At 53.0% G+C, this 12,552-nt stretch overlaps 1 protein-coding gene and 2 long non-coding RNA genes across 11 annotated transcripts in view; 2 read left to right on the top strand and 1 right to left on the bottom strand.

Moving 5' to 3' along the window:
• Positions 1 to 2,400: 2,400 nt before the first annotated feature.
• Positions 2,401 to 12,552, bottom strand: part of PCBP2 (poly(rC) binding protein 2) — an 18,380-nt gene continuing 8,228 nt past the window's right edge. For 2 of the 9 annotated variants that reach the window (XM_019554808.1, XM_019554777.1), the window contains 5 exons: positions 11,369 to 11,441; positions 10,859 to 10,897; positions 9,786 to 9,841; positions 9,118 to 9,287; positions 5,692 to 6,511 (listed from right to left, as the gene is read on the bottom strand). In XM_019554808.1, the coding sequence (XP_019410353.1) occupies positions 6,181 to 6,511; positions 9,118 to 9,287; positions 9,786 to 9,841; positions 10,859 to 10,897; positions 11,369 to 11,441 (669 nt within the window). In that variant the 3' untranslated portion in view covers positions 5,692 to 6,180. Of the gene's footprint in view, positions 2,910 to 5,691; positions 6,512 to 9,117; positions 9,288 to 9,785; positions 9,842 to 10,858; positions 10,898 to 11,368; positions 11,442 to 12,552 lie in introns of those variants that run through there. The other 7 variants (XM_019554815.1, XM_019554791.1, XM_019554835.1 and 4 more) reach the window with 6 other exon arrangements.
• LOC109323384 lies at positions 3,851 to 6,035 on the top strand. Its single transcript, XR_002104649.1, has 3 exons — positions 3,851 to 3,860; positions 4,837 to 4,845; positions 5,348 to 6,035. It is a non-coding gene; the product is annotated as an uncharacterized LOC109323384 (long non-coding RNA).
• Positions 9,297 to 12,552, top strand: part of LOC109323385 — a 14,275-nt gene continuing 11,019 nt past the window's right edge. Inside the window, exons 1-2 of the long non-coding RNA XR_002104652.1 lie at positions 9,297 to 9,681; positions 11,661 to 11,666. This is a non-coding gene — a long non-coding RNA (uncharacterized LOC109323385). The remainder of the gene's footprint in view (positions 9,682 to 11,660; positions 11,667 to 12,552) is intronic.

Here is a 12,552-nt window from a genome sequence, read left to right on the forward strand (position 1 = left end):
CCAAGCGGGCTGCGTGTTCCTCCTCACCACCACCCTTGATCTTTGCGGGGTGGTGGTCAGCCCCTCCATCTGAGCCATGCGAGCCCCTGCTGGGATCCCCCACCCCAGTCAGAGCCAAACCTCTGTGCCCACCCCCCAAAGCACTGCACTTTTCAGTTGTAATTTATTTCTGATGAATGATGATATGTTGCACTTGTGGGAGGGGGCTGCTTCCATGCCCCCCCCACCAGGTGAAAGCTGCTGGGGAGCAGGTCACTGGGGGACAGTTTTGTACCCCCCCCCCCCACCTTGCATTGAGTTTGTGGGAAAGGGTCACCGCAGACAGCGCCAGCGCCCTGCCCTGCCCTGCAGATTGCCCATTGGAAGTGTGGCTGTGCCCCGCCCCCCCCAGCACCATCATACCCCAGTGCCCCAGGCTGGCAGCACTGGACTCACCAGCACCAAAGCACCCCCGCTTCTTAAAGCATGACCCCCTATTATCCCCAGGAAACCAGGCACAGAGGATGTCCCCCCACAATCCTGTGCCCTTCTTCCTGTGGACTGGATGGCCAGTTCGGCTCTGGGGCTAAGCCATACCTCGCAGCAGCCAGGCTGGGCCCCCTGCCTCCTGTCCCCTCCCTGTGGCGCAGCCACGGCTGTACTATAGCCCATGTCTGTAGTCCATCTGTCTGGGTGTCACACTGCTAGCGCATCCCCACACACAGGGTTCGATTAAAGACCGTTTTGTATGGAAAGTGCTGTGGGCCTCATGTGTCAAGCTGGGGGGGCGGATGGGGATGGGGACAGAGGCCAAGCCTCCATCCTCAAGGGGCAGCCAGGGGGGACAGGCCCATGCCCAAGGCCCCAGGGCAGCTTGGCCTGCAAGTGGCAGCCAAGCTCTCTGTTACCTTGGGCAGGGGCTGTGTGCTCACCTGCACAAGGAAACAAGGACTGGCACCTGGCCATTTATGTACATAGTTATTAAAGAACAGCCAAAAATTGGGAAGTAGGTTAACCCCCTGCCTGAGGCAGGACCAGGACCATCCCTGTCCAACCACTCCCAACCCTGCCATAGCAGACCCAACAGCCAAACCTGCTGCAAGGCTACCACAGCAGCTAACACCCTGCTGCAAAAAGTGGTCAAGAGATACCATGTAGATGCCACCCACTTGGCTGCAGCAGAAAGGAAACCCCCACTCTGTGCCAATCTGACCACAGGGTAAAATCCCTTCTTGCCCACAGCTTTGGTGAGTGGAAGGGCCAGGGACTTGCTGGTAGCAGAAGTCAGCCTACCCTTCTTGAAGTCCCCAAACTTGACTATAGCCACTGTAAGGAAAATGTATGTCTGTAAAAAGGAGAAAGCCTGGAGCTCACATCAAGACATGCTGGAACTGAGCTGCAGGGAAGTGTGGATCCGGGACAAAGCAGAGCAGCGCCTCCTGGTGTCCAAGGGGAAGCATGGCTCAGAGCTGAATGCCACTGCAGCCTCCTTCCCACCTGAGCCAAGTGGTGCCCACTCCCCAGCCCCTGCCTGCTCCATGATCACCAGAGGTCCTGGGGTCTTTGAAGCTGAAAGTTAGGGATCTTTTAAAAACAAAACTAAAATCCACATTTTTCCAGTTTTAAAAGCATGGGCCAAGGGTGGGTGGAAATACAGGAGTATAGCTGGGAGGGAAAAGAAGCGAAGAGCCGCTGCTGCAGTAGCAAAAAACACTACAACAGATGAGTGGGTTTTTGTTTAACTGTGTAAAAACAGGCTAAAAACAACAACAGAAGTGTATTATAAAAAAAAAAAAAATTTAAATTACTGACAAGCAAAGTTTATCTATCTATAAAAACTTAAATACTATATAGTATTTAATATTTTTCAAAATCTGTTTATCAATAAGAAGGATGTATTGTATTTTTTTTGGTTACCGACAGTAAAAAGTTTGCTCGTCTCACAAATGTTTTCTTGGGTTGACAGTGCTGCTAATATATATTCATTATAACGTTGCTACTGTATATTAGCAGCACTGTCAACCCAAGAAATGCTGCAAGACAGTAAAAAGTTTGCTCGTCATACACACACACACGTTTAGTGCTTTTACTGACAACCAAAAGCGGGGGTTGTGGTGTGTGTACCATATATTATTTTTACTGACACTCAGCAGACATGAGGGGACAAAAACCCCTTTCCCCTTTAAAAACTGGCTGGAACAGATGCTGTAGACTTGGCAGCCCCAGCCCACCCTGTAACCTCCAGTTCCCTACTGAAGTTAAGGCCAGGCAACTCCCCTGGGTCTAGAAGCAAGTCAAACCTAGCTTGCATACAGGGATTTACCAGGGAGTAGAACAAGGAGCACCCAAACCCCCACTAGCCACCAGCGGCTACCGAGCTCAGTATCCCACACCCTAAAGAAAGACGGGAGACACAGCAGATCCATTAACAAAATATCCTCCAGGTTCTATTCACAAGGAAAAGCTCCAGTCCATCTTTTTATTTTTTTTTTTTGAAAAATTTTCCTGACGTTACAGAACTAAACGGAAACGTATTAATATTCCACTCGTACATTTCATGACATCAACAGAAAAAAAAAAAAACCCAAAAAAACCCACAAACTTGGTGAGCCGAAGGAAAAAAAAAATAAAATAAAGGAGGGAGGGCGGAAAGCTTACAAAACTAAAGGGATGGATTCTCAGCATTTTAAACAGCTGAACAGAGAGGAATTAAAATGCTGCAATTAAAAAAAAAAAAGAAAAAAAAAGGAAGGATCATGAGTGGATGGGGAAAGCGTGTAGGAACTGAAAATTTACAAACTAGTTAAAACCTGGACTCTGACTGTTTCCAAACTACAGATGGATCATGGTGATGAACAGTAGAAGGGGTAATGAGGGAAGCCTTTGCATTCTCCTAGCTGCTTCCCATTCCACCGGTCTCCGAGGAAAGCCTGCAACAAAACAGAGGCATGATGGCCAGCTCAGTAAGAGAGCAAATCAAGGGTTAAAACAGACAGGGAAGCTGATTTTGGGGGCAGGGGCCTTGCCCCATCAGCCTTCCCCAGTTTGTGGGGCCTCCATGGCAGAGGCCAGGGGTACTAGGTCCAATATGGAAAGCCACAGCCTGGTTAACCCTCCAGGACATGCGCTCCCAGTGTCACACATGGGTCTACACACCTTGGGGGCACAGATGTGGGCGCACTGCCTCCCCACTGTCCAGCTCTAATGGTTAAATTGGCCTCCAGTAGCTGCCCTAGAGCAAGGGGAGCTGGATGAGGCCCCACACCTGCTCAGGGGCAGAAGGACCCTCCCAGGCTCAGTAGACCAGGATGCCCCACTCTCAGCCTTAGCAGCTTGCCTGACACTCAAGGGATTGAGGGCACAGAAGAATGGGGTTGATGAGGAGCACCCACCACCCTCACCCTACTAAGGGTGCTTGGCTCCCAGCCATGAGGAACTGAACCAGCCCAGCTGTGGGGGAAAAGAGCCAGGGGCAAGGGCTGGGCTGTGGGACCCAGGCCAGCGGCAACTCCAGGACTCACCCAAAAAGCCAGCCACAAGGCAGGTATCGGACCCAACAGGAATGGACATGTGTACAAACAAGACACCCACACCACCCCTTCTCTCCCCCCCCCCCCAAAGACACACAGGAACAAAGAAGCACAAGCCAGAGCTCCCCATCCCAACCCTGCCTCAGCTCCTCCAGCCACATCAGGCACCTGGATCTCACTAGGACTGAAGCCCGATACATTGGGGCAGGGGATCCAGAGCTGCCCTTACCCCTAGACATTTCCTCAAGCAGCTGCTGGGCTCCAGACCCTTAAAAGAAGGCCCAAGGGCCACAGCAGGGAGCAAGGAGGCTGGAGGGGCAGAAACTGAAGGGTCAGTGCCAGGATGGTTCAGTCAGGCCAGGAGAGACTTGCCTTGGCCTGAAGATGTCAGTAGCTGCAACAGTAGCAGACCCCCTTGCCTCCCCTCTATAGAAGCCCTCTAAGGATGGGTGGGGTCTGAAGGGGAAGCCCCAAGAAACCTGCCCCCTGAAGGCCTCATCAAGCACACAGCTCTGCCCTACTCCAAGCAGGCGAGGGTGGGATGCCAAGAGCAGGGGACTCTGATCCATGGGGGCTTCTGGCAGGGCCCAGGCCTGGCTGGAGGGTGCAGACTCAAGAGCCCCAAATAGGCTGAACATTCAGCAGCAGAGACCTGTGGGAACAGACCCCCGCCCAAACCACCACCACCCTGAACCATTTCCCATGCCAGCCCAGCCAGCCACCTGGCACCCACCATGTTAAGACACCAGCCTAGCCAGGGGAGCTGGATCAGGAAGCCAAGTAATTTGCCCACGGTTACAGAAGTCACAGGCCCCAGCCCAGGCAGCTGAAGTGAGATTACCAAGAGCCAATTTCCAGCCCCAGAGGAGAAGAGGGAAGGGAAAGGGACTGAACAGCTAGAATCCTAGCCAGCACTAGTGGGTCTGGAAAGCCACAGTACAAGATAGGACCTGCTGAGCAGAGACCAGCTGTACCCAACATAGACAGAGGGCAACAGCAACAGCTCCACTACTGTAGAAAAGGAGTTTCCAGGAGAAGGGAGGGCTGTATTGGGGGGGGGGGGGGCAGGCTCAGCATCTAAGCCAGCAACTACCACCCTCCCACCCAGAACCAGAGCCCCATGCCACTCCACTGCCAGAGAAAGCCATGTGACCCCCACCCTCCATAATAAAAAAAAAAAAATCCTACTACATTGGCTCCCAAGTTGCAATAAAAGCTAGCCAGTTCCAGCCATTCCTTAGCTCAGCAGAGTTACCCCTCCTGATGCTGGCTCCTGCAGGGTAAAGGTAAGGGCAGCAGCTTAAGCTACATGATGTGCCCTGGGTAGGGCAGAGGGGTGAGAGAGAAGGGAATCTCTACCTCACTGGGCTTCTGGGACAGGCCCTGCCCACAGCTCAGGGCCTAAAGGGGCACATACCTACACATGTGAGGGAAGAGCAAAAGCTCCCCAGCTCCCCACCCCACCACTGAAGGAAGGAGTCCTACCAGGATGGGCAGGGTTCTGGGGCCCATCTTGGGGCAAAAGAAATGGCTGTGTGCACCAAAAACTGTCCTGCCACCCAAGGGACTGCAAGATGGCAGCTTCCTGGGCAAGCCTGATGGAAAAGAGACAGGCACCAGCCCTCTATGGAAGAGCTTCAGCCACACCCCTCCCCCCCCACACCAAACTATTCACAAGCCTGTCAGGCAACGCTGAGCTGGCTCCATCAGGGCACCTGCCTGTATAGCTCCAGCATGAACACAAAGGGCACAGGCAAGAGAAGCCCTGCCCAGACTCCTTAAGCTTCATGGAGCTGTTCTGCTTTCCCATGGACAGCTGCAGGGAGGGAATGGTTCAGGGAGATGCAGGTCACACTGGGCAGAGCCTTTACCTGCCACCCTAGGGAGCAAGCATAGTCAGAGGGCTGGATCTAGGAACCACTGGGTTCCCTGCCACGGACAGCCCAGCAGCTCTTGCTTTTAGTGGCTGCTGAGACCAGTGGGAAGGAGGCAGTTCCCACCATCTCCCACTGGAGGTCCAGAAATGCCTCTCCACACCCAAAAGGGCAGAGGTGGGGGTGATCCCCATGGCTTGGCTCTACTGGGGGGGGGGGGTGTCAACAAGGGTTGGCAGTGGGTTCCCTGTCCCAGGGCGAGAATGCCTGGGCTTCAGCCCTCGCTAGTCAGCACAGAGCAGCGCAGATTCTCACCGTGGCAACTTTATTACAAGTACAGACATCAAAAAAGTGACAGCAAGGCCCAATTGCCCCTTCCGCGACTCGGCCAAAAAGAAAGATGCAGCGACGCGAGAATCATTTATTCGATACAGTCCCCCCACCCCACCCTAAGCTTTAGTCTTCGGGCAGCAAGGCAAACAAGCTACTAAAAGCAACGGCTAGGACTATATAAATCGAGAAGGAATTAAAAGACAGATCACTAGGCTCCAGGACTGGTTAGAATACTTTGTTTGAGTGTCTCTTGACTTACTGAAGCTCACCAGCAAGAGAGAAAGAGACAGAAAGAGAGAACCACTCCATTCTAAAAAAATCACAAGCTCACTTCTGAAGTAAGGGAAAAAAAAAAAAAAAAAAAAAAAAAAAAAAAAAAAAAAAAAAAAAGGCTCTTCCAGTCTCCTCTACGGGATCCCCACGCTGACACCAATCTGCTGTTCCGCTAAGTCACAAGCAGACACTCAGTAAGGAGAGAATCTCTGCTTTTCCGCTTTCAGTTTGTTAGTAACACAGGGCACAGCTGAGGTGGTGGAGGCACCCTTAGCAGCAGACACAACATTTAGAGCCAGGAGAGGGACGGGTTTCATGCCAAGCAGACTGGAGACACAAGGGGCGGTCGGAAGAGGGTTGGGGAGACTGGAGGGTGCGTCGGAGACCCCCGCGGTGGCGAGCGAGGGGGTGGTGGTGGAGGAGGAAGAAGAAGAAGGGGTGGAGGGTTGAGAGAGGTTGATGCTGAGGTGATCAGGGATCGTGACGGAGGCTGTCTGGGAGGAGGGTTTAGCGCTTTCTAAACTGTAACAGAGGAAAAAAGGAACAAAAGAACGGGTGGGTGGATGGGCACAGCACAGAAAAGCAAAGGACAAACAGCTTCAAAAAAAATTGCCTAGCTTCGACAATGTGGGGAGTGGGGCTGGCCACGGCACGACCTCAGCTGAGCCAGCACCCTGCTACGCCCCCACCCGCCCCAGCGCCCCGGAAACTGGGACTGAAGACTGCTCTATTTATTCAAAGTGTCCTCAAAAAGGCAGCAAGAAGTCAGACGGGTTTACAACTGGGAGCTCAGAACGGCAGCTATGCCAAGGCACTGCAGCGTTAACTCAACTGTGCTAGTTACACTGAGGCTACAGGCCCTGCACCTTGCGTAGACTGTCAGGGCAGCCTTACCAAACTACACTCGTCTGCTAGCTGAGCAAGCCCGGAGGCCTGTTCCAAGTAAAAAGATGCCTCCGAGTACTTTGCAGGACTGGTTTGGTCTCTACAGTCCAATGTAGACAGCTTCGGTCCTCAGCTATGGTAATGCTGATCAGCAGAGTAGGAGTAAAGGCAGAGGCATTTGGATAGATTAAGAGCACAAAACAGGCAAGTTAGACTAGGGTTGGTCGTGACAAAACAACCAGGGGAAATGCAACTTGTGGACAGTAAGCAGGACTCTGTCCCCAGAAGGTCAGAGCCCTGTGCACAACAGGGGAGGGAAAGGGGCCACACTGGCCCCTGACTGCCACCTCCAGCTGCCTGGGTACTCTACCACATTTGGGGGATGCGAGCACTGCAGGACACTAGCTAGGCCTGCAATCTAGCATCATGGCCCCTAGAACTCAGCTAAGTTTTCCTGGTCAGACATCAAGAATGCACTTAGCCCTCACTGAACAAGGTAGGCATGGGTATTTCAATAGGTTGCTGCCCCCTCTACTTTACAAGCCAGCTCCTAACCCTTTCTGCCAGCTCTCTGACCCTAGTCCTCCTTTTACCCAAAATGGACTATTCCCACCCACGGCATAGCTCTGGTCAAGCCAGGGCTATGGCCTCAACCTGATCACCAGGGCACCTGCAAGTAGGTTACTGCCTTTTGCTACAAATGCTGCTGATCTGGGGAGGTGGAGCACTATGGTTTCCCTCACTGAGGGGAATGCATGTCACGGTAGCAAGAGGGCAAGAATCTCCTCCAGGCTAGGATCAAAAACCTGGCTAGTGTCATGGTCAGCCCACCCAATGTCACCAACTAAGCCAGGACCCAGGCTACAGTCCACAGAAGCCCAGGAAGAACCAGGGGCTGGATGGATGCTGCCAGAAGTCATCACTTCAAGCCTGCAGGCAAGAAGCCTCAAAGCCAGGCTCCAATGCTGCCCAGCCAGGCACAAGCCTGCGTTGCGGCAGGACTCCACTGCAGCAGGCTGCGTGGTGGGCAAGGAGCCAGCCAGGCACGCCCCAAAGAGCTGACCTCACCAGCTAAGGGGATGCTTTGCGCCTTATGAGATCACCTGCTCTCCTAGCAAGCTGCGGACAGCACAGCACAGGGGAAGGACATGGCTGGGGAGCCTACAGCAGCCTGCTGCAGCGTGGGTGCCCGCCCACCTAACTGCAGAGCTCAGAGAGCTCATCCCTGCTGTGAGCTTACAGTTCATCATGTGCCTCTCCCCATAGGCAGAGTTTAAGGGTTCAGGGGCCACTATGCAGAGAGGTTGGACTCCACAGCAATACTACAGTCCCTGGTCTCAGTTCTCAGCATTGCTGCCAGCCAGACTTATGGAGACAGGCAGCTACCAGGTTCCCCCTATGTCAAGCAGCTACTGGCATAGGACAAGCAGTAGGTTGCTTTCTCAGACTGGTCCATCCTGACTGGAAGCCTTCTCATTACCCCCAGAAGGCTCATTCTGCCCTAAATTAGACCTCAGCCCTATTTATTAGCTAGGAGGCTAGTTCTCACTTTTTTTTGGTTAAGATTTATGGGACCTCTTGAAAAAAGCGTTAGCTCTTGGTTTTCACAGTTTTTTGCCTACAGAAAAAGAGAGGTTTGTCACACAGAACTCTGACCACAAGAGATATGGGAGTTTTCATTCTTCTGGACTCCTCTTTCAACCCCCTGGGTCCATCTTGGGAATCCCTTTGCACACCTAGCAATACTAACATTGTGAGACACCCCTGAACAGCATTTAAGGCACCCCAAGGTGCCACAGCACCCTGATTTGAGAGCCACTGGGCTAGGAGGACATGGATCTGGTGAACAACTTTCTCGCAGTGCTCCATGAAAAAAAAGCACCAGCTCATCCTAGCCCCCTTGATTCAAATCTTCAATCCCATTTGCTTAGCAGTGCCCTAAAAGGCAGTTCCATTGTTGGGAGCAGGGGGCTGAAGCAGGTGGGTAGGTTAAGGGGTGGGGAAAAAGAACAAAAAAACAAAACAAAACCAAAAACAGTATGGGGGGGGGGGGCAGGGAAAAAGCTCATCTCATTTTCACTAACATACAAGGAAGAGAGTGGAGTCCTGTGAGCTACAGTGCAGCTGGGCGAGCTGCCCAGACTTCAACGCTGCCCTAGTTTCGGCTGCTGCACCCACTAGTCCTCCCCACCCCGCTTCCCCCTCCCACCACATGCACTCCCTCCGGCTACTCGGAGACTTACCTGACATTAATTAGATACTGGGCCAGGCTAATGCTGGCTGCAGATCCAGTTATGGTAACCTGCCTGTCAGTAGATCCTTCCACTGGATTGGCAATTTTGATCTGTGCCCCAGACATCTGACGGATCTCATTGATTTTGGCGCCTTGACGCCCGATGATACAGCCAATCAGCTATGAGAGAGAACACTCCTAGTTAGAAATGGGCACAATGCAGCCCAAGCCACCCCCATGAGAACTTCAGGCTCGCTGCCCACCTCCCAGTAGCCTCAACTTACACCCGGGGAGATGCTACTCAGCAGGGAAACTGAGGCACTGTGGAAGCCTCAGAAACCCCAGAATAAGAGACATGCATCATGTCTTGAGCACCAACTGGTACTCCAGGGAAGCCAAACCCAACTACTAAAAAAGCTGATGCCACTCAACTAGAGCAGCTGGGCTGAACATACTAGGCTACAGAGGGAACAGTAATCAACACGATTACCCTGGACACCAAAGAGGAAGGGCACGTTCCTAAATCATCTTGTGCATAGGTAACATGTGCTGTTCCCTCACTTCAGGGCATCAAGTGATGGGGCCCATTTATTTTGGCATCTAGAAGCAGCTGCCAGACTGAACTCTACATCTCCCAGCCCCTACCCCTCCAGTCTGGGGTGCAGGGGAAATACTCACATCATTTGGAATGGTGAGTTCATGAGAAGTAGTTTGAGCAGAGGCATCCAAACCTGCTGAAAGACAGAGAGAGAGCAGGACATGCTCAGTGCAACGCAATGGGGGCTGCAGGAAGATGTAGAGCAGACCAGTCGAACCAGCATTTGCCGCTGGCATCATTGCTGAGTTTTTACACAGGAGGAAGGGGGTGGAGGGGGTGGGAAGAGCAAGCAGTGAAAGGTTACTCAACCCCTGCATGAGTCCCCAGCCCCCACCACACTCCTGGTCCCAGAGGTCTGCCCCCTCAGGCTCTTCCTTCCGGTCAGGACAGTCCCAGAGCAGCGCGCCGTTACTGCGTGGGCTCCGGCCAGTGCCCAATGGAACCAGAACACTTGGATTGCCAGCGTTGGAAGCTCTAAGCCACCCTTATCCCAACCTGAGGACCCCAGCAGGGCATCACTATAACGCCAGCCACTCATACAAGCCGTGTCTTTTGCCTGCTCAGCATGTACAGATGGGGCCAAGCATATCCTCACCAGGATGCCCCCACCCCCCCCCAGTGGCTCCCCGTTTGACACCGATGAGGCTAGGAGAGTTTAAAACCAAGCTGCAATTAGCTGTTGCCCTTTGCTACATGGCACTGGGGGAGCTGCCTTCCTAGCTGCAGGGAAATTTTGCTCGCTGCCCTGGAAAGCAACAGTTAGCCAACAAGATGAAATGCAATGGGCCTTCTACTGAAGTGTCCAGCTGCGCTCATCAAGCCTAGCAGCTCCTTCAGAACAGCTGTCTCCCAGCCCACCCTCATGCCCTTTGTCCCCCACTTCAGCCCTAACAGATTTGGCCATCTTGAGCCCCCTTGCTTTCTGGAGGAATTAAGACACCAACTGATCGTGTCAAAAGCTTCTGCTCTCCACTGCAGATTCCAGCTGCCTCCATCCAGGCGGGTGCAGTCAAGCCAGTCGGTACCTACAGCCCTTTGCCCCCACCCTGCCACCCCTCATTGCACATAGCTGGCAGCATCTGACAGGACCCGCAGACTGTGTTCAGTATTAATACACAATAGAATACTACAGATTTTGTTTTTTAAAAATTACCCCAATAGCCTTTCACCTCTGGAGAGCTGGAGTCAATGCCTGTTAAGATACAAGTGAAAATGAGTTTGGTGGTCTCGACCCTATGGCCCTAAAATGGATAGTCAGCTACATTTATTACTCTACAGCAAATTTGGCACAAGTCAAACAGTCGCCTGCTCAGGACTGGAATAGCCGGAGGGGAGAGAGAGGGGGCTGCAGGTCAGGAGCTCGAGGTGCATTGGCAGAGCTGTGGAGGATGGGGTAAAGGACAGAAGCATGAAGATCCTGCCTGGTTTATACTTCTAAAGCCCTCAGCTGCCCACCCGGACTGGCGCTGGCGGCAACGGGGGGGGGCCCCCCCCCCCGCGCCACAACAAGCATTACCTGATGCGGGGTTTGTTTGGTTTGGTTAAAAAGACACCTAAGTGAAGATGATGCCATGAGGCTGCGTTACAGAGAAGCCAAGCAGCGGTTCCCGGGCTGGGTTTTGGCCCACGCTAGCTTACAGAGGGAATAGCCGAGTGTCCATACCACTGAATCCAGTGTTGCCATGAGACATTGGAAAGTGTGACTGTTGCATTGCCAACTGGTGCAGCTTGGTCAGCTGGAGAGGAGAGAGAGAAAGAAGAGGGCTGACATTAGGTAGGTGGGGACTCAGGGCACACCTAGGAATCAAGAGCATTTCAAAGAGACCCTGCGTGGCATGCAAAGGAGACCCCCCCCCCCATCCCCCCCAGAGGGAAGTTGGGGGGGGGAGAAGGAAGGCAAACAGGAGAGAACCAGGTAAGCAGCCCCCTTCCCAGAGGAGTGGGGTGAAGAAGAGAAAAGCGTTAGGGTGCAAGGCCCAACCCTGGTGCCCAGGAGAGAGTGAGGGTGGCTGCATAATGCTAGGAAGGCTCAGGAGAGAAGCAAACAGGCAAGGGGAAAGGGGTAAAGAGAGGCTCAAGGCAAGGGTGGGGGGGGCAGGGCTGTCAAGCATCCACAAGGTAGAGGGAGGTCATGAAGGGAGACCAGGATGGAATTGGGTTCTGTTCTCTAAATCAGAGTAGTTCCTAAGCCAGTCTAGCCATCTCTTGCCTTGCCTAGCATCAAAAAACTCCTCCCTCACTGCTCTAGCATACCATGAGCAGAGATGAGCTTCTGACTAGCCCTGCCCTCAATCACCAGCCCCTGCACCTACAGGTATAAGTGGGGGTGATGGGTGTATAGCCACCCAGGACAGCCCTGGAGCATCCTACAGCCCAGTATGAGCCAGGGTCAGCTCTGGAGTCAATCCCCCTTCCACAAACAACCTGAAACGTCTATGCCGCATCCGGTACCACTGCTAGAGCACGTGGCACTGCTCTTGCCTCTGCCGGCAATGCCAGGGTCTGCACCAAGAACCCCAATGACACAGTGAACCACATTTTGTTCTGCTCCCTCTTTCAAAGGCTTTGCTTCCTAGCAGCTTGGAAGGGGGAGGGGGCAGCCTGAGCTTGTGTGAAAGGGCCAAGCTCAGGGAGTGTGCGCGTATGTGTCCTGGGAGACAGCTGGAAGACTCTGATCTTACGACTGGCTACAGGAAGGGCTAAAGGTCAAAGGGGCCTGTCCTGGTTTCAGTGACTAGATTGGATTTGGGACCAAAGCTGACAGCTAGCTGAGAAAAGCCCCGAGAATTTTGGAAGGGAGAAGGGGATTTCAAGACAAGAAGTGTAAATAAAAATAAAAAAAAAAAA

This window comes from Crocodylus porosus, unplaced genomic scaffold, assembly GCF_001723895.1.
Source record: "Crocodylus porosus isolate Cpor-Errol unplaced genomic scaffold, CroPor_comp1, whole genome shotgun sequence".
Lineage (NCBI taxonomy): Eukaryota > Metazoa > Chordata > Crocodylia > Crocodylidae > Crocodylus > Crocodylus porosus.